Source organism: Brassica napus, chromosome C3 (genome assembly GCF_020379485.1).
Source record: "Brassica napus cultivar Da-Ae chromosome C3, Da-Ae, whole genome shotgun sequence".
NCBI classification, from domain to species: domain Eukaryota; kingdom Viridiplantae; phylum Streptophyta; class Magnoliopsida; order Brassicales; family Brassicaceae; genus Brassica; species Brassica napus.
In genome coordinates, this window is record NC_063446.1 from 50,648,122 (window position 1) to 50,673,577 (window position 25,456).

General features: G+C 35.3%; 2 protein-coding genes across 2 annotated transcripts; both read left to right on the forward strand.

Moving 5' to 3' along the window:
* Nucleotides 1-5,938: 5,938 nt before the first annotated feature.
* Nucleotides 5,939-8,364, forward strand: LOC106370379 (putative NAC domain-containing protein 61). Its single transcript, XM_013810393.3, has 3 exons — nucleotides 5,939-6,186; nucleotides 6,852-7,138; nucleotides 7,794-8,364. The coding sequence occupies exons 1-3, from the start codon at nucleotides 6,030-6,032 to the stop codon at nucleotides 8,172-8,174; spliced, it is 825 nt and encodes a 274-aa protein (XP_013665847.2). The 5' UTR covers nucleotides 5,939-6,029; the 3' UTR covers nucleotides 8,175-8,364.
* Nucleotides 8,365-23,515: 15,151 nt separating this feature from the next.
* Nucleotides 23,516-24,034, forward strand: BNACNNG33480D. Its single transcript, XM_013809834.2, has one exon. It carries the CDS (start codon nucleotides 23,516-23,518, stop codon nucleotides 24,032-24,034), a length of 519 nt encoding a protein of 172 aa, XP_013665288.2.
* The last annotated feature ends 1,422 nt before the right edge of the window (nucleotides 24,035-25,456 follow it).

The following is a 25,456-nucleotide window of genomic DNA, read 5'->3' on the forward strand; positions in this document are numbered from 1 at the left end:
AGAGAGGAGGGTGGGATTGGCTTTCGCTTGATCCATGAGTTTAATCTGGCCCTTTTGGCGAAACAGCTATGGAGGCTTGTTCAGTTCCCTGACTCTTTGGTTGCCCGGGTATTGAGGGGAAGATACTATAGACTAAGCTCACCACTAAGAGTAACCTCAGCTAGTAGCCCATCATATGTGTGGACTAGCATTTCGGCTGCAAGGGAGGTGTTGTTGCTGGGAATCAGACAGAAGATTCATTCAGGTTATGAAGTCAAGATCTGGGAAGATCTGTGGATTCCAACGACACCTGCGAGACCAGCTAACCCTGTGGCCCCAGTTATGAATCCCAACATGAGAGTCAGCGATCTCATAAACCAGGAATCGAAGGATTGGGATGCGAGCCTATTGGAAAAATATGCCAATAGGGATGACATACCACTTATAAAGAGTTTGGCCATAAGCTCGACTCACCGTCGTGACACATTTTGCTGGAACTACCCAAGGAATGGACAGTACACGGTTAAATCGGGGTTTTGGGTGGCTCGGAATTTATTGAAGACAGAGGAGGAAAAGGAAGTCATGGAGCCAAGTATCACCGATCTTCAAGCCTTTGCTTGGAAGTTGAAGGCGCCTAAGAAGATATGTCATCTTATATGGCAATTGTTAACTGGTCCTGTGGCAGTAACAAGGAATTTGGCGAGACGAAATATGAGGTGTGATAACTACTGTCCAAGATGTGGAGAACTAGAAGAATCAGTAACACACGCAATTTTCGAATGCCCGCCAGCGCTACAAGTTTCGATTTTATCATCAACTCCAACGAGCCCAAATATATTCCCAGTACCAAGCATTTACACAAATATGGACTACCTATTCTGGAGGAAAAACATTATTATTGCACCAGAACAAGATAGAGATCCTTATCCTTGACTAATCTGGTATATTTGGAAGGCTAGGAATGACAAACTTTTCAGGGGGATAGACAGAGATCCTCTGGAGCTAGTCCGACATGCAGAGAGTGAATGACAAACATGGTTTGATGTGAACAATGTGGTACAACCAGTAATACAAGACATCAATACTGAGGATTTCCAAGTCATAAGCTTGTGTAATATTTTCTTGCTAGATGGATCTTGGACAGTTTATGCTCATTTTAGTGGATGTGGATGGGTCTGGATGGACAGTGGTGGGAACAACCAATTTATGGGGACAAGAAACTTCACTCGGCGTGAATCAGCCTTGCATTCGGAAGTAGAAGCACTGCGGTGGGCAATGGAGAGCATGCTTCAACATTCAACAGAGCTTTGGGGCGGATTGTAAGGAGTGGATTGCAATGATAAAGGAACCTTATCCATGGCCAAGCTTCGCGACAGAGTTGGAAAGGATTGAGACGCTACAGATTTGCTTTCCGGATTTCAACATCATTTATGTTCCACGAGCGCGCAATCATATCTCAGACTTTTTAGCTAAGACTGTTAGATCCTTCCATATAGAGTTACTTTTTATTGGTTGTTCTATTCCGGTCTGGTTACTCAGACCACCTCAACCTTGAGTAATAGAATGGCCTTTTGACGTCAAAAAAAAAAAAAAAATCTGACGTGCAACTAAATGTCTTCAACTGTTAAATTGCAAATTTTTTACATGCAGTTAAATTTCTTTTGTTCTAACTCAGAAGTATAACATGTTACATTAAAATCTAAATCCATAATCCCAAGATATCTATATATAGACACTTCCTCAATTTTATCAGATTTGATATATTTAAACAAAAATAACATCAAGATTTTATTTTGAAAATAAAACTACTTTTTAATGATGATTAATGGATGAGTATTCTAATTTGGATGTCATGTATGTTTACTGTACAGGTTTTGTACCTATGAACATTAAGGGTATCAGTTCGGGTCGGCTAATTTGGATATCAGTTAGTTCGGTTTGGAAATATTAGCGTCCATGTAAGAACCGCCATTTCTTGTTTGAATCGGTTCAGATAATTTTGGGTTTGCATCTGTTTGGATAGTAATGTTAGGAACATGCGAATACCCGAAAAATAAATGTGGGGCCCTTTGGTTGTGGTTTAGTTATTTCCGGTAATTGTTATAAATTATCAACTATTATTGTGTAATTCTAATGATTCAACAAAAATTTCGAATAATTTTGATTATTTAAAATATTTTGGATAAAATATTCGGATATCTTTGGATAATTTTCGATAGTTCGGTTCTCCATTCAGTTTTGGTTTGGTTATTTATATGTATATATAATGAAGAATTATATATATTTAGGTACCCTTTCGGTTCTCCATTCAGTTTTGATTTGGTTAAGATACTTTGGATATAGAAATATAGGAAGTTTTTGTATATTTGAGAGTTCATGTCGGTTCTAGTTTAAGTTATTTGGGTTCGGTTCTTCAGTTATCGAGTAAAATGTTCAGGCGTATTTTTATTATCTCAATAATCTCTCAAAGTTTTTCAAATATTATTTATATTTAATACATGTGTGGATATTATGCATGTTAACTGTATATGTTTTCTTAGTGTATCTTGACTTTGTATCCAACAAGTCTACGAGGTAAAAGTCTAAGAGAGAGAGACATGATAAAACGATATATATCTCTCGAGTTCCTTTTTGGGGGTTCTAGGAAAGAGAGTTGTGTGGAGCTATTTAAATACACACGGAAAAGAAATGTACTAATCATATGTCTGAGGTTAATAAGTTCATAGCTAATATATATATATATATATATCCTGAGGTAACAAATCATTTTTCCCCAACGATATGATAAAGAAATTAGAAAAATGCATCTGCGAATAAAGGTGTGTATTATTAATATGGAAAATTATCAATTTATAGATTAAGAAACTTTAAAAATCAAATTTTAGGTGAATAAAACACATAAGTTTAACAGGATATTTAGCAAATAAACTTCAAAGCAAGATTTCTGAATAATATTTTTAATTTAGTGATTTTAGGTGTTATTGGTTTATATATTTTGACTGATTTAGAAATCCATATAGTATTTATAAATCCAAGTAAAATATGCAAATCCAGAGGTTTTCCCTCGAATTTGAGTCTTTGTATTTTTAACTAAAAAATCTAAACAAATCCATTCAAATCCATTATTAAATCAAATATATTAGAAAATCCGTACGATTGAATAACACTTGATTTGATATATAATTTATGAATCATTAAACCAATAACACATGATTTTAATACAAATTTGAAAATCATAGAACCAATAACACTAAATTTAGTTCAGATTTTCAAATCCATTAAAATACAACAACCAATAACCCCTACTAAAAATACATAAGCCTAGAATACAAAGAATACATAAGCCTAGAATCAAACTCCGAATAAAAAACAAATGAAAAAAAAAACTGTAGTTTCGAATAATTAAGTGTGTGGTATTAATTTACCAAGGTTCTTTTTTTTCTTTTATTGTCCAAGCTTATGTTTCTAAACCTCATTAATCTTTGATAATTACACATTTTTATCGTATTAAACGTATTTTCCGTCGCTTGGCTGTTCCGTTTCAGAACGAATGAACTTCCTTTTTTTTTCTTTTTTGAACAACAACGAATGAACTTCCATTTCAATTAATCTTTGGCTTGACTACACCTTCCTTCAGGTTAGTTCGCGGTCTAACTTCGTTGATTAAACTCTCTTCGTGAATAGGTTTTGAAACACCGCCATATTATTTACATTTCCTTCACTCACAAGAAACATTTAAAAAGCAAATGCAAATCTACCATAAATCCATAATTGAAAATTCTTACAAAAATATATTAACTTAATAGAAAACGCATAAATCAAGCTACGAAGTTCTTAAACCAAAATGACTTAGGGTATGACTGGTTTCTCCGCTACCACCCGCAAACGTGGTTTTTGGATTGTTAGCGGTTGTTGGTGATTTGCAACGATCACTCAAACTGTTTTAAACCGTTTCAAACCGCTCTAAACCTCTTAAATTCAAAAGGTGATCTCAGCTAGCGTTTGCGGTTGCGGACGGATGTGGGAATGTAATTTTTTTAAAAAATAATATAAATACAAAAATAAAAATAAAAATTTTAAATTGAAATAATAGAAATTCTAAAATATATCTGCTATATTTTAATTTATATTATAAATTTTTAAGATAAAAATATTTTCTATAATTTTTTAAAAAATTAAAAATATAATTTTATAAATATATTTTTTATATTTATTATAATATTATAATGTTTAATATTTTTATAATTATATAAAATGTAAATATTTTTAATTTATTATTTAACCACTATTGTATTTGGTGGTTAACCAGTTATAAGTATCCCGCAATACGCATCAATTTCTAACCGCAGTACCAGTCGTACAAATTTTTTAAAACCGCTTAAAACCGCAACCATTCGCAAATTATCGCAACTGCAACCGCTGCGGTGTAACCAGTCAAGCCCTTAATAAAGAACTGAGAAGCTCACAAAAACCCTTATACCATGAACCACACCGAGACAATAAGTCTAAAACTTCCTGGAACTCACCTGAAAATTAAAAAATAGTGTATTTCAACAAATACTTGGTGAGGCAAACTTGAGGAGCCTGAACAACATCCACAGACAATAAACACACGTCATAGTACAAGTGTATAACTAATACAGTATAACAATGAAAACAACAAAGACCGTGGGAAAATCCCAGGCCAATGCTTCTCAAAATGAAGTGAGCCCACCCAAGTGAGTCAATGCGATCCATACCCACATGTGGTTTTAATTGGCCACTCCAATTAATGATTGTTCTCAAGTCGCGTTTAGGCTCCCCATTTTCCACCTCTGGTGATCACCGCTGCCCATAATGGCCCAAGAAAGCATAGTTGAGCATAAAGCACATGTCTCCTTACTTGTATTGGCACACATGCTTCATAACTGCAACTTATCTCTTATCTACGTATGCGAATTCCAATCAAACAATACAAACACTATCAAACAATTAGCCTCAAACGTCACACAACAATATTATTTTAGCAACCTATAGATGTATCTAGGTGTTCACAAAGCAACAAATTTTGCAAGTAAATCGATATGTATATACATATTATATATACGATATAGGTTTAACAACAAACAAATATGGGTGTAGTTATGATAACATGAAAGCATGAATGATTCACTTGAATACTTCTCTATGGCACAAGAATGAAAGTAGTAGGAAGAGATCACCACAGTCCTCACTTTAGTCTAAGATCTGTGAAATGGAGTAGGAGAAGTATAACTACAATTTAAACCAATCCACGAACCAGATCTATATTACGTTAGAACAGTATGCTTTATTGAAAGAAATGTAGTCCAAATGCTCGTACGTACGTGTTCTTAGAACAGTATGCTTTATTGAACTAAAAATTTCAAGGTAGTTTATATTTTTTTTCTTTAAAATAAGAAAATAATCTAAGATAAAATACTAAATCATAAACCCTATACTATTTAAATTCTAAAAAATCTAAACCCCAAGTTCAAAATCCTAAACCCTAGTCCAAAAATTTCTGAACCCTAGAACTCTTTTTTGTAAAAATAAACCCTAAAGACAAAACTCTAATTTAGAAAAAATGATTGATTTAAGAATTTTGAAATGATATTTTTAACACAATTCTCTTAAGCATTTCTATTTTTTTTATATGAATGAAACTAGTACAAAATCAGAATAATAAAGATTGAAGAATCATATGAAGAAATTAAAATTTTATCATTAGATATTGAATGGGAAACTAATGAGAAGGTGCCTTGACTAATTCAATGATAAGGTATGTTGGCTTGTGAAAAGCACTCACCTCTTACGTAGAAACGTCTGAAACAGCACCAAAATATGGGCCCTCTCAATTCCCAAACAAAATATGAAAAGACAAATAGTAATAAACAATAAAAACTAAAGTCCAAACGCGTAAAAAAAAATCCTATTTCACTCAGAAAAACCAATTTCTACTTCAAAATATCTTGCGCCTATTTAAACTCATCATGAGCCTATGGTTTAGAAAGCAAATGTTCTGAAACACAGAAAACAAAACAAAACAAAAAATGGAGCACGAGATTCCCGTAGGGTTTCGTTTCTATCCGACGGAAGTTGAGCTGATTTCGTTCTACTTAAGATTCCAGCTTAACGGAGGAAATGCTACCATTCACAGTCTCATACCCATTCTCGATGTGTTTAGCGTTGAGCCTACTCAGCTTCCAAGTACGTATGCAATCACCATTCTCGACGATTATGTTGAGTCGTTGATTTCTGGTCAATAATTTAACTTATATATGAAGAAGATTATACGGATACGTCTCACTGAAAAGTTATACGTTTTGCGTTCGTTAAGTAAAATAATGCGATCATATAGGGATTGTATGCATGAGACCTAGGTTTCGATTTCTTGTTTGCGAAGTTCGTTTTACCTGACTAAACATGTAATGTAAAAATCGTTTACACGAAAATCAAATTTCTAAAATGCATCATTTTTTTTATTTTCTATATTAAGTATTTTTGAAGTGTAAACCCAAACGCAAAACTTAATTAAGTGTTCTTTCATAATTTTTTGTTGCTTTTGTAAAGATTGTTTAATAAGATACTAAGAAATTGAGTTTATTTAGAAAAAATACACACCGAACGTAAATTTTAAAAGAACAAAAAAGAAGAAATCGGGTTACAATTATTATAGAAAACAACTTTAATTTAGTATCAGAGGACCTTCCCATTAAATTTGACATCTGCGTTTATGTTTATGTTCAAGAAAAAAATAGGTTTTTAAAAAATGTGAAAAACAAATTGGCATATAACCGCAAACGGAAAATCACATAAATTGAGGCCTTACGCCGCAAAAGTGTGTGTTTATGTGGATGGGTATTTATTTGCAGATCTTGCGGGAGAGAGTTGTCGAGGAGACGCAGAACAATGGCTTTTCTTCGTGCCAAGACAAGAGCGGGAAGCTAGAGGAGGAAGACCGAGCAGGACCACTGGTTTAGGATACTGGAAAGCAACTGGTTCACCAGGGCCTGTTTTCTCGCCTGAAAATCGTGTAATCGGAGTTAAGAAGACGATGGTTTTCTACATCGGGAAAGCACCTACGGGGAGAAAGACAAAATGGAAAATGAATGAATATAAAGGAATTGACGAAACAGCCAGTGTATCTACCATTCCTAAGGTGCCTAGCTACATATTTAAAGTGCACATTTTTTTTAAAGTGACATTTTCTCAAATACTATTTGTTTTAAACCACTTAAAATTTTCTTTTGATTTGTGAGCCTTTTTTCAAGTACCGATTATTATCATCATCATTATTATTATTATTATTATTATTATTATTATTATTATTATTATATGTCACACCGTTGAGACAAACATGTGAAGTGCTTAAACGAACTGCATTTTGGTTATGTCCAACACTCCTCTTACAGAGGAGTTTTCATATTTTTGATATATATATATATATATAGAACATACTTCTAACTTCGTTATACTGTTCTAAAGTGCTACACTTAGAAAAGTGTGCGGTCGATTTTTTAAAACATACATGTTTTTGTGGTTTTAGAAATTAATTACAACAACTAACAACAGCTTAAAAAATTACAACCACCTAATAACATACATACACGATAAAAAAAAAAAAAAAAACTCACGCGTATAGTCTTTTCTAATAATTATTAATATTATATTCATTTAATTTCTACCCTAATTAGCTAGTATCAAAGAGCCATAGACTTTGCAAAAGAAATGTTGATTCATATATATGTTAAAAAAAATGTCGTTTTCCAGATCAAAAAGGTTTTAACATGATACTTTTGTTTTTATTAATATAGTTGAGGCACGAATTCAGTGTCTGTCGAATCTACATAAAATCCGGAAGCTCGAGAGCCTTTGACAGACGCCCCACGGAAGTTTATGCCATAGAGAGAAAGCTTCCTCGATTTGGAATTGAGACATCATCTCGTGCTACTGCTACACGAAGAACCTCTGAGATGGTTGATGGGCTATCACAACTCCGAGAGAGAAAGCTTCCTAAGAATAGTGTTGAGACATCATCATATGACACATTCACAACCTCACAGGAAACATCAGATTCAGGAGGAGGAGACCAAGTTCAGTTGCCCGTGAATCCTTCTACTACACAAACCATTTCAGAGATGGTTGATGGGCTATCACAACCTTTTTGGGAGTGGGAACAACTAAATTGGTCTTAAACCTATTACCTTGCATCTTATACCTACTCTACGACCTCTATTTTTAGTTGATAAATATTCTAGACTAGGGTTCATCCGTGATTCATGCACTTTTATTAAATATTTTAAACACTTGAATTTATTTTGAAATGCTTAATTATATATTGTATTAGAATCATTATTTCGGTGATTTATTTTCATTATTTTATCATTTTTCTCTTGAAGCTATTTGATTACGGGAAAATTGCCACAAATACCACATTCATAGTACTATTTTTCATGTTTACACTAATCACTTTTACCATCACTTTAATGCAGGATAAAAGACACTTCTACCTCTAAAGTAACTAATCTAGACTTAGGGTCTAGAGTTGAAGGGTGGGGTAGGGTTTTTGGAATTTGAAATTTATGATTCTAATAAATATATAAATAAATACTTAAAAAATATAAAAAAAATTTATTAAATAGTTTCAAACATAATTTTCGATTTTCATAAGAAATTAAAAAAATATATAAAAATATTAAAAAATTCAAAAAAAAAATTATAAAAAAGTTCGAATTTGAAAAAGTATAATTCGAAAACATAATTTTTTTATTTAAATAATAATTTATTATATATATAGATAACAAGGGTATAAGAGTCTTTTGTCACTTAATAAAGAAAATATTTTTGAAAATGTCCTTTTGGTGGTGGCAAAGATGAAAAGTAGTACCATGAAAGTGATAAACATAAAATTTCTCCTTGATTATGATGCTGAGTTTCAATTTCGTTGAGGTTAAATAAATTTCAGGTTTTTGAGATAACTTGAATGGGGCTATTTTTTTGTATTTTGACGGTGTATCTCTTGATATGTTTGTTTTATTTTAAATGATCTAGATTCATTTTTTTTCTTAGACCAACTCCAATGGGACACCAAAACATCAAATTTGTTGTAGTTTCATCTCCAATGGGACACTAAAAATTATACAATTTCACCAAATTTGGTGTAGAGTGAATAGTGTTACACCAACTATTTAATATATATATATATATATATACTATTATTTTCATTTAATAATATAGTTTAATTATTATTAATTAGTTCAAATTTGTAATTAAACAGAAATATGATGCATTATTTGTATTTTTAAATTATTTTAACATGATTAATTTTTTTCTTTTTCAAATAAAAATTACTAAAATATTATTATTATTTATTTTATATTGTAAAAAGATAAATTTCATTGAACTTTTATATTTATTTTAATAATATAAATTTTAATTAGTATTTTATCAAATATAGAAATTTATAATATAAGGTGATAAGATTAAAATGCATATTAATTTGAAATAAAGACTCAAAACATAAAATAAATATATTATTTTTATGTATTTTCATAATTAATTGTTTGTAATTTTTAATATAATTTTTAATATAAAATAAATACATAAAAGTATAATTTTGTTAAGAAAAAATAATAAATTTAAATAATTTATAAACATAAAATTATACAAATTTAACAACCATAATATCTAAGTGTGATAAAATAATTATTTATCAATTACAAAATAATAAAAATATAAAAATTATTAAAACTAAAAATATTAAATAATATATAATATCATTTTTGGTGTAATATTTGGTGTTTTGGTTGGAGATGGCAAAAACAATAATGACATCAAAACACCAATTTGGAGTTATTTCAAAACCAAATTTGGTGTCATGGTTGGAGATGCCCTTAGTAACTTTGTTAAATTGTAACATATTGCATATCTCGTTTTGAGTAAAATTCACATTTTATTAATTTTGCATCAGTATAGTATTTATACTTAAATATATTTTAAAACTAGGGTAGGTCCGCGCTATGCGTACGCGCAGGATGTGATGTATCGATTTTAGATAGGATTAATTATTTTTGTAGTTTAATTATCTTTTATTATTAACTAAAAAATGATTTATAGAAACTATACAAAAATAAATTTCCAAAACATATACATTCACCGAATAGAGGGAGTACATTTTATTGTGAAATATAGAATTACTTTTTAATTAACTATTGGGGGTAACAACCTTATATAGATTGTGGTTTTAGTTACTAATTATAATTTTTGTTGCTATATTAGTTAGTTTTATGTTTGCCAAAAAGGGTAGTTTTATGTTTTCTGTTATGATAACTTTGCTTTGTTTCTGTTATTTTTCATGTGTCCTTTTTGACTTCGTAATGTTTTTTTTGCTGCAAATTAAATGTAATATATATACTTCATATATGAGCGGTTGTGATTTAACTTATAATTTGGTGATGATTGGTTCAATTGTGGCTCTAAAAATTTAGATGTAAAAGTTTAGCTGTATGTAAATTGGGTGTAGCTGTAAAGTTGTTATTGTAGATTTTTTTTTTGCAGAGACTTTTGATGTAGTTAAATTTGTTGTAGCTGTAAATTATAGACTTTAGATATTTTTAAAATAAAATATGTGAAATCTGTGATGTATATATAAAATAGTTATTTTTATCAATTAAATAATTTATATTAATATTTTTTTTATAAATTCTCAAAGTTTATTGTTATTTAAAATGTGATATGTAAATAATATATATTTTATTTAAAATATTTCAGTAATTTTTACAACACTCAAAATTGAATTAAGGGGGTGATTGGTTGAGCTTTATCTACCTACTTTAGCTTTATTTTTTTAAATCATTAAACTTTACCAATCATGCTTTACCTTTACTTTTCAAAGTTAAAGCGTACAACAAATTTCTATTAATTTTTACCAATCATGCTTTAGCTTTATTTTTAAAGGTACAGCAAAATAAATAATGCAAACATTTTTCTAATGTATTTTAGTTAAAAAAACCTACATCTTTCATTTATAAGCTGTAGAAACTATAGAATAAAAAAAATATCTATAATATCAAATAAATAAGATAATCATAATAAAAAAAAATCTATAAATATTTTACTCTAATTTTGGGTGCTTTTAAATTATTGAAATATTTTAAATAATAAATATTATTTACATATCACATTTTAAATAACAGTATACTTTGATAATTTTAAAAAATATTAATATAAATTATTTTAAGTCATAAAAATAATAATTATTTTATATATACATCACATATTTCACATCTTTTATTTTAAAATATCTGCAGCCTATAGCTTACAGCTACAACAAATTTAACTACAGCAAAAGTTTCTGCAAAAATAATCTACAGTAACAATTTTACAGCTACAACCAATTTATCTACAGCTAAACTTTTACATTTAAAATTTTACAGCCACAGTCGAACCAATCATCACCTAAATATTTATAGATGTTTTTAATTATGATTATCTAATTTATTTGATATTATAGATAATTTTTTTATTTCACAGATTCTACAGCCTATAAAAGAAAACTTTAGGTTTTTTACCTAAAATACATTAAAAAAAATTTTGCTTTAGTTTTTTTTGCTGTAACTTTAAAAATAAAGGTAAAGCATGATTGGTAAAAGTTTATAGAAACTTGATTTAGGTTTTAACTATTAAAAATAGAGTTACAACACGATTGATAAAGTTTAGTGATTTAAAAGTAAATAAAGCTAAAGTAAGGAAATAAAGCCCAACCAATCACCTCCAAAATATTGGTTTTTCAAAAGAGCTTATAAGATATTGTTTGTTATAAACATGTTATCTTTTTTATTTATTTGTATTCAATAGGTAATCAATTTTTATTTCATGTCTCATTATTCGGTTGTGTTTCTCTTCTTAAAATGCTTAAGCTGTTATTATAATAAACTATCATTTGCTTTTTGACTTTTGTGTAGTGTAAATTTATTAAACTTATGTAGAAAGGGTATTTGAAAAAAAAAATGTAGAGAGGGTGAGATGTATAAAAAATTAGTATTATGGCCCATGCTATGCAGGAGCACATTAATTTTCTTAATACAAATGTTAGTAAAAAATATATTAAGATTTGAAAAGATATGAGTGATGTAAAATATACATTTTTCTTAAAATATAATATAATTTTTTTATGATTGAATAAAATATTTATAAAAATATTAAGATATTTATAAAATATGAAAATATTTATCAAAATGATTAAATAGTTTTACATATTTTTAAAAAAGTAAAAGCATACACATTTAAAAAAATTATATATTAGCAATTAAACACAATATTATTATTTTCTCCAATTAAACATATTAACCAAACCAAATTCACAATAAAACAATAAACAATACCTAAGGTAAAAAGAGAACACATGTTAAAAACATGATTTGCAAAAATGAATGGACTCGGGAACTAGTGGGATCATGATCGTCACCAATCTTATCTGCGAATTTGGGAAGAGTGTTAATTGAAATCTTAAAAAATGACAATTCAATAGAAAGAAATACTTACCCAAGAGCATAAAATTTCTTAACTTTGGCATCTTTATAGGTCAAACCCAGAAAAATCGTATGACTATGTTTGCTGTTTTTTACACAGAATAAAAAGTAAAGTTATCGTTGATGATGATTTCAAGGAAAAAATTGGGAAAGTGGGTTGCAGCCGAGTTATCAATTTAGGTTTCGAGTCACGTTAAGTTTTTATTTGTGTAATGGGTCGCGGCGATTTGTGTAATGGGTCGCGGCGATTTGCGAGCCTGTGCAAGTTACGTGTAAAATACGCCGAACACCCTGGTCAACCACTGTAATCACAAAAACGCCATTGAATCCTTGCACGTGAGAGACTGTCTCGATTCCCAACACCGTCGACCCATTAACTTCGTCGTCTTTACTGACTGACCTGTTATTGGCGGTAAACCACCGCGGTGATTAAACACCTTTACTGTCTCTCTCTCTATATCTCTCTCTCTCTATATCTCTCTCTCTCTCTCTATCTCTGTCTCTCTCTCTCTCTATCTCTCGCTCTCACACCTCTCTCCTCGCTGCAGCGGTTAGTCGTGGAATTTCTAAATCCCCAGAGCTCTTTCGCGGCTGTGAGCTCTGTTTCAGCTCGGAGAGCGGCAAATCGTCTTATATTATACGGGTATGGTGTTGGAAGCGGAGAAAACAGAGAAGTTGGTGCGGCGGCCTACCAGATCGAGGAGCGAAAAACAGAAACACCCCCACCTACGAAAGATCAACGGTACCCAGGCTCGTCTGCTCCTTTATTGATTTTTTTTCAAGTATGCCGCCGGTTCCTTGCATGTCAGTCTCGATTATGGGTAGAATAAAGTTTTTGTAAAGTTTTTGTCTTAATTTTTCTTTTCTCATCTTTTTTATTTATCTTTTTCTGTTTTTTTAGTTTCTGACTCCGACGCGGGTGAAGCGGGATCGTTGATGGACTCGACCGCAGAGGGATCTTAGCCAGTAGAGCCCCAAGGGGGGGGGGGGGGGCGTCGGTTCTTCGGCGTCGTAATTTCCTTCGAAACTTTTTGCTGTGAATTCTTACCCAACTGCTTTGCGTCTGAACATTTACTCGAAGGCAAACGTAATCGGTGCTGTGGCGGATTGTCTTCAAGGTTTGCCCGACATGGGCATTTTGCTCCACTCTCAGTTTGGCAAGCTTTTTCAGCTGCATGTCGTCCGCTGCCAGAACTCTACAAAGCTCATTGGTAGTCTCCTCTGCCGTCAGCTTATTATGATCTGCAAATTTGAACTTTGGTTCACCTTCGGTCGTCATCCTCTACGCTTCTCGCTCGATGACATCCACGCCGTCACTGGTTTAAACTGCGGATCATTCGATGTTGGAGATTCTGAGGCTGACGAAGTCCCAGGTTCTACAATGTGGAACAAGATATTTGATACAACACTGGGTACCGTTACCGTGAGTCACGTTCTTGAGATGCTGCGGAATCCATTCCTAGCTGGATGGAAATGTGTTCCTTTGGCTCTAATAGCCTTGGTGGACGGGGTTGTGTGTTGCAATAACAAAACCCTCAAATCACCCCGAGGTATGTCGAGATGCTCGGCGACATTGAAAGCTTCTTGGCGTATCCATGGGGTAGAGAATCGTTCTTGGCGACCTTACCTTGTTTTTTACCTCCCCCAGTCAGTAAAGTTATAAAAGACCCAGTGCAAGCAATGCGGGTCCGGTTATCTCAACAGACAACAGCTTGCTATGGCTTTCCACTAGCTCTCTAGTTGTTCGATTTTGAAACTTTGCCTCAGGTGTTGTGTAAGATTCTGCAACTTTCTTGGAGGACCCTACAGCTTGCAAAGATACTGTTACTATCCTCAGTGTACAGGACATTCTTGTCGTCAAAGCAGATGCAACTGTAAGTTCATTCTCCCTTGATAGTAGAAAATAGATTTATTAGGTTCATTGTCCTTTTGCAATTTTATTAAAATAATTATTATTTTTGTCAATAGTTATCCGTACACCTGGACCTGATTCCTGAAAGAGAAAAACATATGTGGTTGAAGGAGGTTGAAGATGACCGAGTAACTCGTTTGGTTGAGATGATGCGTAGTGGAGAAATATTTAAACCTGAAGATTTCCCAGGTGGAGACAGGTCATTTGCCCCTAAGATAGAGGAAAAAAACCGGTGGACGTGTGCTTAAGGACGAGAAACCTGGTGGTGGAACCGTCCACCGCCGGAATTTACGTCCACGCAAACCTGTGGTTGTTATTTGCAATGACGAATCATCATCGGGAGATGGCGGACCAGAGGGACCTCCTCAAACAGGCGGGTGTACACACGAAGATTTGAAGCTGTGGTTTGCTGAGCAGTTGAAAAAGCTGTCGACTGAGTTTAAGCACCAGTTATGTGAAATGGAGAAAAATATATGTAGGCGCTTCTGGGTGCCGGAGGCTACCATCAACAAGTGCCGGAAGAGGAAGGCGAACGAGGATAATCATGGACCGTCTAAGTTCCAGTTCAGTGGTGGGAAACGAACACGGTCGCTAATCCGTATGGCAAAAAAAAAAAAAACCGACGGCTAGTAGTCCAGGAAGGAAAAAACATTCTTATGCACTTCGCTCCGGAGACGGCAACGACACATCTGAAGTGGTACACCCAAGTGATCATGAACTAAGTTGAACATATTCTGATATTTTATATGTTCTGACCCGACCGCTTTTTTCATGCAACCAAAGGAGACACCCCAGCGCTATTTGAGAGGGAGAAATGTTTTGAAAACGAGTATCACAACACTCGTAGTCTACCATTCGATGAAAATATCGCCGATGAGGTTAAGTCTGTGACTCTTGTTTTGTTATTAGGTTGGTTTGTAATTGGTGTACACTTTTATAAGTGGTATACGGTTTTCTTACAGGGTATGCGTACACCCAACGCTGCTGTGGATTGTCTGCAACCAGAAAAATCAGGCACTGAGCTCACATTGTATTCGAATATTTTATTAGTTCGGCCTCAGTCTTATGTGTCACCACCTGATACCACTCAAATTACCCTAAGGAGTGAATTACTCTCTCAAATAAGAGGTTTAGTTGCAGTACTTAGGGATCGAATCCACAAGGAGTTAGGGAACCTATTAAATCTAGTCAAGTTATTAATTCTAGGTGTTTGTTGTTTTATGGGTTTAAAAGTAAATAGCAATCCTAATTGAGCAAGTCTATTGCTCGACTAACAAGATGATTGGGGGTGTAACTTTATTGGAAGATATTAGATGCATGGTTTCTGTTCAGGTGTTGGAGATTATAATCCTATAGATGCCTAACAGTTGCATGCATGATATATTAGAGCTCAACTCCTTAATCATAGTGATCAGCGATGGCAATGTTTCACTGGTTAACTAACTAGATCTTGGATCTCAGCGGTCGTCTTTTGATCACAAGAAAGTGTTGATTGATGATCCTATATGGATATCGATCGATACATCTTTCGCAAATATCGATCGATTGTCAGAAGACAATATCGATCGATGCTTCTAGCTAAGCCCTAGGCACGGGTTGATAATGCTCACTAGTCTCCTAGATCAGCGGTTAGCTCTCTCTAGCAGTCCTAGCATGACAGATTAGATTCAGGACAGGATGATCAAGGATGCTTGACTCATGCAAATTCCTAGGTTCATGTTCTAGTTAGCAAGGCTAAAACAAGCATTAAGAACAATCAATCAATGAATATCACAATTCAGAAATTCTATAGTTGGGGCTAGTCCCTCTAACAAGTAAACTACTCAGACATAGCTAAGCAATTCATGACACAAAATATAGATAAAAACTGCATAGAATAGAATAGATGAATCAATGGAGTTCCAATCACAAATCTCTCTATGATTTTCTCTCCTAAAACTCTCTCTCTCTCTCTTCCTGAAAGTAAGAATACAATGGTGGCTAAAAGCTCTCCTCTTGCCTCCTAACACTTAGGCAAGTATATAACTATTAGGTTAAAAACTCGTCAGGGGTAATCTTGTAATTTGGTGAAGCTTTGGGTTTAAAGTCGGCTGGAACCAAGTCGCGCATCTCGCGTCTCGACATCGATCGATGGTACAGGATGTACATCGATCGTTTTCTTCTTCTTCGTATCGACCTCTAATGGTCAGATCGGATGAAATCTCTTTTAAGCTTCTAAATGCTCCATAATCATGGCATCAGCCTCATCATTGACTGAATCCCTCCACTCTTGAATCAGCATTGCTTCTTCATAGCTTCTTGGCACATAGCTTTCATCTAAGCTTACCATAAAGGAGTAGTGCTTTTCCGGAAACTCAGCAAATTAGCACACAGCTTGGGAAGGATACTCCACAGCCTGGGCATTGTAGTACACTCTCGTGTTTACCCAGTTTCTCGTGTTTGCCCACTCGGAAGCATCCCTCCTTACCCGTGTTCTTCTTCTCAAAGGAACTTCTACTTGTTCCTCAACAGCTTCTTCTTGTATCTGGATTTCTTCTCCAGCTTCATGACCTTCATTCTGAACTTCTCTTACTGATTCATCTCCACTTTGGATAGGAGAATCTAAGACTTGATCTTCTAGACCTCCAGCTTCTTCTGAGCCTTGATCTTTTAACCATTCAGCTTCAGATTCACTTCCCCCCCCCCTCATGTTCAAAGTGGGATGGTTCTTCAGCGGCCACTTGAGTAGGCTCTTCACGCCTGCTCTGATCCTGGGACACGCCAATACCGAGTTTTTCTAGTATGTTTCTCAAACTAACAGCTCTATCTGATGGTTGAGAAAGCTCTTCAAGATCCTCCCAATTCTTCTCTTCATAATACCATTTATCTTCCATGAACTTCACATCCCTAGACACCAAGACTCTTCTAGCAGTGGGATCAAAGCACTTGTATCCCTTTTGAGATGTGGAATATCCAATAAGCATAGCCATGGTGCTCTTTGCTTCAAGTTTGTTTCTCATCTCTCCTGGCACCAGTACATAGCACACACACCCAAATGTCGTCAAGTGATCCAGAACTGGTCGACTCTTGTTGAGTATCTCAAATGGAGACTGATCCTCTAGGATTCTGGTTGGTATCCTGTTGATCAGATAGCAAGCAGTCATCACAACATCACTCCAAAATCTCTTAGGGACACTCTTGTGGAACATCATTGAACGGGCCACTTCCAAGAGGTGTATGTTCTTCCTTTCAGCAACTCCATTCTGTTGTGGAGTGTAAGGATAGCTTAGTCTGATGTAGAATCCCATGTTGAGCTAGGTGATCTTTGAATGTGTGGCCTATGTATTCACCACCATTATCTGACCTGAAAATCTTAATCTTGGCATGATAATGGTTAGTAACATAGCTTTGAAATTTTTTAAATGCATCAAGAACCCTATCTTTTGTTTTAATGAGTGTTAACCAGGTGTATTTGGATTTTTCATCAATGAATGTGACATAATACTTATAATCATCCCTAGATAAACAAGGTGCAGTCCAAACATCAGAGTGAATCAAATCAAAGCAATTCTCATAAATAGTGGATGATCTTTGAAACACAGTCCTACAATGTTTGCCCAAAATACATGCCTCACAAACATTATTTTTAAACATGACACCTGGTAACATAATTCTTAAAGCCCTAACATGTGGATGTCCAAGTCTAGCATGCCACAATGCATCTTTACTTAAGGAAGAGACAGAACTAAATGAGAAGCAAGAACTAGAGATGAGACTAAGATCTTCAAGCATATAAAGGTCTCTTTTGGTTGCTCCTTGCGCAATCAACTTACTGCTCTTAATATCCTGAAACTTAACATCATCAGGACTAAAGATAACATTACATTGAAGATCAGTGGTGCATCTTTTGACAGATAAAAGATTAGAAGTAAACTCAGGCATGAAAAATGCTTTAGAGTCCTTATTAAACAATTTCAGTTTACCAATTCCTCTAATAGGAATTCTATCTCCATTAGCAATCATAACATGTCCATGAGCCGGTTCTATGTCTTTAATCAGGTTATTATCACTAATCATATGATGAGATGCACCAGAATCAATGATCAAAGGTTTATGCATGTTTCTAGTAATCTCAGTCCTTGATGGTTCATTTTGTTTTATCAGGTTTCCTAGTAATCCTAACATCTTACTAGTTATACTCGGCTCACTAGTAGCAGTGTAAGCGCTTTTAAACATGTCTAGTAACTTATCAGTATTACTAGGATTACTAGCAGCAGTGTAAGAGCTTTTAAAAATGTCTAGTAACTTATCAGTAGTACTAGGCAATGTATGAGCAGCATATGAGTATCCAAGGGTGTTTCCGAGAGTGTTACCTGACTCCTTAAAAGCTTTGAAGAAGGCTTCAAGGTCAGCTCTCTTGAATACCTCCTGATCCATACCCTTTCCAATTAGTTGATGAGATGCCAAGGCTCTACCTTCACTTTCACCCACCTTAGCGCTTGAGCTAGCTCCGGATGAACCAGCACCATTTGCTTCAGCAGAAAGATGAGCCTTTGCTTCCCTATCCTTGTTGAACTCGCGTGGCCTGAGGTGAGGATGTAAGATCCAACACTCACTCTTCTTGTGACTGGTCCTCTTGCAATGCTCACAGCTTCCCTCATACTTTTCATACTTCCTTCATGAGCCTCTGTATGCCGCCTTGTTTGCTTGCATTCCTTCAGCTTGATGCGCCATAGTGAGCTCACCCTTGCCTCCAAACAGGCCAAGAGATTCCTCCTCCTTCTGAAGTTGTGCGCATACTTCCTCCATGGATGGTAGGTTAGGCGATCTCAAGATGTGTTTGATGACATCCTTGTAGCAAGGATCCAATGTTATCAACAACCCAAACACTTGATCTTGTTCTCTTCTTTCCATAAGAGCTGCTTGATCAGTGGTGCTAGGTCTTAGACTTTCAAGTTCAGACCATAATGATCCAAACTTTCACATGTGTTTGGTGAGCTCTCCTCCATCTTGCTTCATGGAGTTAATGGTTCTCTTCAGCTCAAACACACGGCTGATGTTGGAGACGTTTCCAAACGTCTTTAAGAGGGTCTCCCACAAGTGTTTGGGAGTCTCACAGTAGCTGTAAGCTTCAAGAAGAGGGACATCAAGAGATCCTTGCAGCACGGAGAACACCATCAAGTCTTCTTGCACCCACTTCTTTGCTTCAGCTTTGGTGAGAGTCTTTTCCTCTTCATCTTCTTCAGTTTCTTTGGCCACTGGCTTCGGACCATCATCAGTGATGTGGTTCCACAGCCCTAGCCTTCCAATAGCAGTCTTCACCAATCAAGACCACAAGAGGTAGTTTGAACCACCTTTCAACGCAACCGGGACAGTAACTAGCTTGCTGAAGTTGTTTCCCTCCATCTTCTCTTGCTTGACCCAGAAATGACCAGAAAGCTTAAAACTGGCAACTCAGCTGAAGAACACATAGTACCAGACTTCAAGAACACACGAACTCAAAGCACAGCACCACATGACTCAACTTTATCACACAGCTTCACGGAAGACTCAAGAACACAAGAGCAAGAACACAAGAACACAAGAGCTAGAGAAAGAAAGAAATGGAACGAGGTTTCTCAATACCAAAGCCAACCTTGCTCTGATACCATATGATTTTAGAGAATAGAGTAGGTATTGAGAGATTAAAGGTAGATTAGAGAAGATTAATGGAAGATTTGTAGAGAGATTAGGTAGTAATCATGTTTAAGAGTATTTAAGAATCATCATGAACAAGAGAGAGAGTCTAGAGAGATAATCTCAAAATTCTTAATTATTAATCTGATAAGAGTTTACAATATATATGAGGAGGCAACACTAGGATGAGGATTTCATAAAGAGGCACTATTACAAGAGATAAGGTTTGCTTTAATTCAAACCATCCAGTGAGCTTCTTCCTTGTGCATAAAGCTCCTTTTGCTTTATCCAGCTCTTCTCCAGCCTGTCACACGCGCCTCCTCTTCCCTTGCAACGGTCTGATGCCTTAGCAAAGGGAATACGGCTTCTCTTCTTCATCCAAAGTTACTCGGGTAACTAGTATAACTAGTATACTAGGATAACTAGGGTAACTTTGGTTTAACCTTTGGAAGTTACTCGGGTAACTAGTATTACTACGCCATGTACGGCCTCTTCATCATACTCAACTCCTCATGTCTTTCTCTTCCCATATATTGATCTCATCTCAACAGTACGCTCCAATGATGTGGGGTGCAGATCATTGGGTGGGTCTATGTATTAACTTGCTCACCGAGAAAGTGACGATCCTTGATTCTTACATCCCGCACAGTGGAACTATAGAAGAAGTCGATGCACACATGGCTCCGCTGCTTAGCTCCTTACCATATATATTGGAACAGTACGTGGGGTATACTATTCACCACATGAAGGAAGGACAGCGATATTACTCGTGGAGTCGCCTTGTAGGGATCTATCACAACAGAAAGACTGGCGACTGCGGGACATGTGCAGCTAAGTTCATTGAGATGCATTCCTATGGTGATGGCAAGGAGGAGATGAGTCTGATTACGGACAAAATTGTTGACAGATTTCGAGAGAAGTATGCAATGAACTGCTACGAAGAATTCGTTGGCGATTTTAGAGTTGCAAACGAGGGCTTAATGAAGTAGAAGTTTCTCTCTTTCACCTGTCAGTTTTCCAAAACGTTTTCCGCATGCATGATCACTTAAGGTGTGTTGTTATAATGGTGTCTGGACTTAATGTTTCGTTGGCTGTGTTTGCCTAGTTAACCAATGAACTCAAGGTGTGTTATTATAATCTTGTATTGCTGTTTACTATTTTGAGTTCTAGACCGTATGTAAAATAACATGCGTACACCAATCAAATGCAGCTGCACATGCAATAATAATTCAACTGCAAGATCTTTTAATTTTAAAATAACGCAGTTACAGAAATAATAAAATGAAATTAGAGAAATACTCGAATATTAAAATGTATACCTGTTGAATGGTGTACAGGCTTTAGGTGTTAGGTGTAGATGTACTCCTGTTGAATGAAATTAGAGAAATAAGGAAATGGAATAAGATTTTTAAGGAGAATTGTCTTAGGTGTACATGCGTTCTGTGTAGATGTACACATGTTGAATGAAATTAGAGAAATAAGGAAATGAAATTAGATTTAAGGAGATTTACAAGGAAAAGAAATGAGATTTATAAGGAGAATAGTCTTTAGGAGTGATATGTGGCAATAACAGTTGGCACATGTAATTTTAAATAGTGTAGGTGATATTCAAAACAAATAGAGCCGTTAGGTGATATTCAAAACATATCTAGCCGTTGGGAGAGATTGATAACCAATATTACCGTTAGGATTTAGAAAAGTCGACTTTGTTTCCCTATTTAAAGAGAATGAACGATGATGCTTTCTATTCTCAACAAACACCATAAGGTATATTCAAAAGCCCCTTCGCAAATTATAATGACGGATCCTTACTACGCAGATATGAAGCAACACAGAAGGGATGCGGATTGGCGTGAGTGTATTCTCTATGCTCACCATAAAATACCGAAAAAGTGTACCTGCGGTGGACCTATCAGATTGGGAACCGACGAGCAAGGAATGAGTTACTACGAATGCAAAGAGTTTGAGGTGATATTACGAAGTTCATAATCTTATATGCATTTACTAGTTTCACTAACCACCCAATCCAAATATTTATTCTTCAGGATGATGGGTTCCACATTCGACATCGTTGTTTCAATGCTATTGAAGAAGAGTTGGAAGAGTTGAAGGAGGAAGTTGTTGACCAGACGAAGAGCCGAATGAAGATGGAGGATGAGATTAAGGAAATGTGTGAAGAGATAAACCTGCTCAAGGAATCTGTTAAGTGTCCCTGGTGTTGTGCTCTTTATAAATAATCTGTTATGTTTCAATTAATGTTTTTTGTTCTGTTCGATGTTATGTTCGATGTTTAGTTATGTGTCCCCGGTGTTTAATTAATGTGTTCTGTTATGTTTGATTAAAATAATTTAAATGATGTCATGATGGATGATGAGATTATTAGAATGTGTGATGAGATCAAACAGCTTACTTTAATTAGCTCTCTAAGTTATAAACGGTCACCTTTCTTCAAATATCATGCTCGAACAGTTAAACAATTTCATTATTACAGTGTTCATAAACGAAACGCCGCCTAACGATGCCTTCTCGGTTCCCAATGGTCGCTTGACAACATTAAAATGATGCAAATTGATGCCTTTAACAAAATTAGACCGGACCAACGTTTTCGTTGGCAAAATGAATCAAGGAGACACTTCTGTGCGAGAATATAATACAAAGTTTCTGGGAGGGGTTTTGCTTGACAAACACGACGAAGCTACATTGATAAAGATGTATCGAGATGGCTTACGAGAGGACATACGGTCAGGGATCGGAACAACAGTCTTTTCGACCATAGATGAAATTATGCAGGCAGCTTTGGATGTTGAAGAAGGTGAAAGCCCTTGTGACAGTAATGGCTCTGACACAGAATCCGATGATTCCGGATCAGACGAATCGGGAAGGCGGCCGAAGAAGAAGGCTAGAACCGAAAAGAATCATAACGACGACCGAGAAGACGAAGACCATGATGTTGAACAAGAAAATGAGACTTCTGCTGATACCGAAAGTGAGTGGTCTCTTCCGGATCCGGTCGAAGAGAGTGATGATGAGTCGGACAGTAAGGTTGATCTTAAAGACTATCAGTAATACCTAGAGAAGCACCACAAGTCCGATTCTGATTCCAGTGAAGATTCCAATACGGGCCCTTGAATCAGTTTGTTTATTTAATCTCCAGGAATGAGTAAATTTCAAATGTAAAAGGGGATTAACGGTTTCGGGAGATATGTCAAACACAGTGTCTTTTATTAGAATTACATTATGTTAATTTGAAAATTATTTATTTGTTTTTTTTTTAGTTTCAAATTTTAAAATTATTATATATCTTTAACTATAAATCGTGTTAAATTGGTCTCATTAGTCGGTTCGTCTATTTAATCCCCACAAATGAGTAAATCGATTAAAAGGGGATCTAGGGTTCGGGAGATTGAAAATTAAGAGATCTTCATAGTTATTGGAGAAAATGTCAGAGAGTGGAAATTTTGTGGCTGCGAACTCCGAGAGTATCATTTCGTCATCCTTAACCAAGCATGGGATACGTTGCGACTCTAACCTTACGGCGAATCCTGTGAGGGTGTGGACGCGTAAAAACCCCGGGCGGAGATTCCTTAGTTGCAGAGGTCGGCGAGTTGGTCGGGACTATGTTAAGTGCGATTTCTTTCAGTGGTTTGATCTGGAACCACCACATGGATGGCAACACCTTTCTTTACTTGAAGCGAGGGATATAATTAATGAGCAAAAAGAGGAGATCTCCAAGCTGAGGAACCAAGTAAGTAAACAGCCACACCAGAACTCGCATGTCCAAATTTCGAATGATCTTGTTGAACAGCTGAATGACAAAAGTGAAGAATGTGAAGCTTTGAAGAGAGCAGTGTTGGTACTTACTGAGAGGAGTTCGGTGCTTTGTAATGTGTTGGTGGCATCGTCGGTTAGATTTTTTGTTGTTTTGGGAGGGATCATTGGTTTTAACTTCAAGGTTTAGTGTGTTTGTCAGTTATGTCGTTGTAATTTTCGTGCTTCAGATTGTTGTTAAATTAAGGAGTGTTTGAAGTTATTGTTAATTGAAGTCATGTACACTTTTTGATCACGTACACAAGCCCTCAATGTACACCAATAGTCATGTACATATATCGATCCATGTACACCGGTTGTAATAGACACTTATTACGATGTACAACCTTAGCCATGTTGTCCAATATATGTGTACACTAGTGGTCATGTACACCAATATCCATGAACACCAGTGGTCATGTCCACTTTAATTGTTGTACACTACTATTCATGGACGCGTATATCCATGTACACCAGTCCTCATATACACTTATATACATGTACAACAGTCGTAATATACCCTTTAAATGGTCTACACACGTCGTTAGGTACACCAATTAATGCGCTGCGCTTTGTATAGAAAATAGATAACCCACAATATAGTTGATGACAGTTGTTTATGTACTTGAATACTGAATACATGTTTATGTGGATAATCGTGTACACCACATCCACGGACACCAGCATCCATGTACATAAATACTAAATATTATGTGCACCACTTGGTTAATGCACTGGGATTTGTTAAGAAAATAGATAAACCAACATAACCATAGCCGGTGTTAAAAAAGAAAACAAGAAAACATAGCGAAGGGAGATTTTAGAGCATGTGAGCAATATTGGAACAGATCCAAAAAAGCATGCAGTTTTTGCAGGAACCTTCAAGGTTCATTGTGTAATCATGGCAATAGAGGCACTTTGGCGATTTGATGACCTCATCATCAGGAAATTTGAAGGTTAGAGCGTAGCTGTTTAAATGTGGCGCCAGGAATAGAGTCAATCTCCACTCAAGCTCATCGGCCAGTTCCAATATGGCATCTGACGTAAGGTCGTCATGAATTGCAGCGAACTCCAGAAAAACTTTACTAGCTTCTTTATCTTTACCAAGACAAACGTTGAAAACACCGATGGCCAACGTTGACAATGTGTGCGTTGGGACGTTTGGTTCCAAGACTTTGATGGCATGCTCCACATAAAATGTTGCTGCGTAGAGACCTTCGTAGTAGACGGCGTCTATATTTGCAGTACTAACGCACTTGAGAAAGAACTCGTGGAATTTTCCACCTAAGCGGATTTCTAAGTTTATAAGTATAGGAGTGACATTACACGTATGCAAGACCGAGGGTTCATGGACAAGGGCATATCCGCGCTTCCCAGCACGCAAGAAAAGTCCAAGGTGTCAAATTGAATCCTCCCCAACCAATCCAATTATTTTGCAAATAATTTCGTCGAGAAGATTACGAAGAAGTTGACCTGCCATCGTATTCGGTGAAAAATGGCTTTGTTAGGAGGTTGATAATGTTGTCTGAGTTAAATAGAAAAGTTATTTTACCACCCACTCCCAAACAGTAAA

Excerpts from the sequence above, each read along its gene's own strand:
- LOC106370379 (XM_013810393.3), top strand. The coding sequence starts at position 6,030 with ATGGAGCACGAGATTCCCGTAGGGTTTCGTTTCTATCCGACGGAAGTT. Across the intron at positions 6,187-6,851 it reads TGAGCCTACTCAGCTTCCAA|ATCTTGCGGGAGAGAGTTGT; the intron begins GTACGTATGCAA and ends ATTTATTTGCAG. Across the intron at positions 7,139-7,793 it reads GTGTATCTACCATTCCTAAG|TTGAGGCACGAATTCAGTGT; the intron begins GTGCCTAGCTAC and ends TTATTAATATAG.
- BNACNNG33480D (XM_013809834.2), top strand. The coding sequence starts at position 23,516 with ATGTCAGAGAGTGGAAATTTTGTGGCTGCGAACTCCGAGAGTATCATT.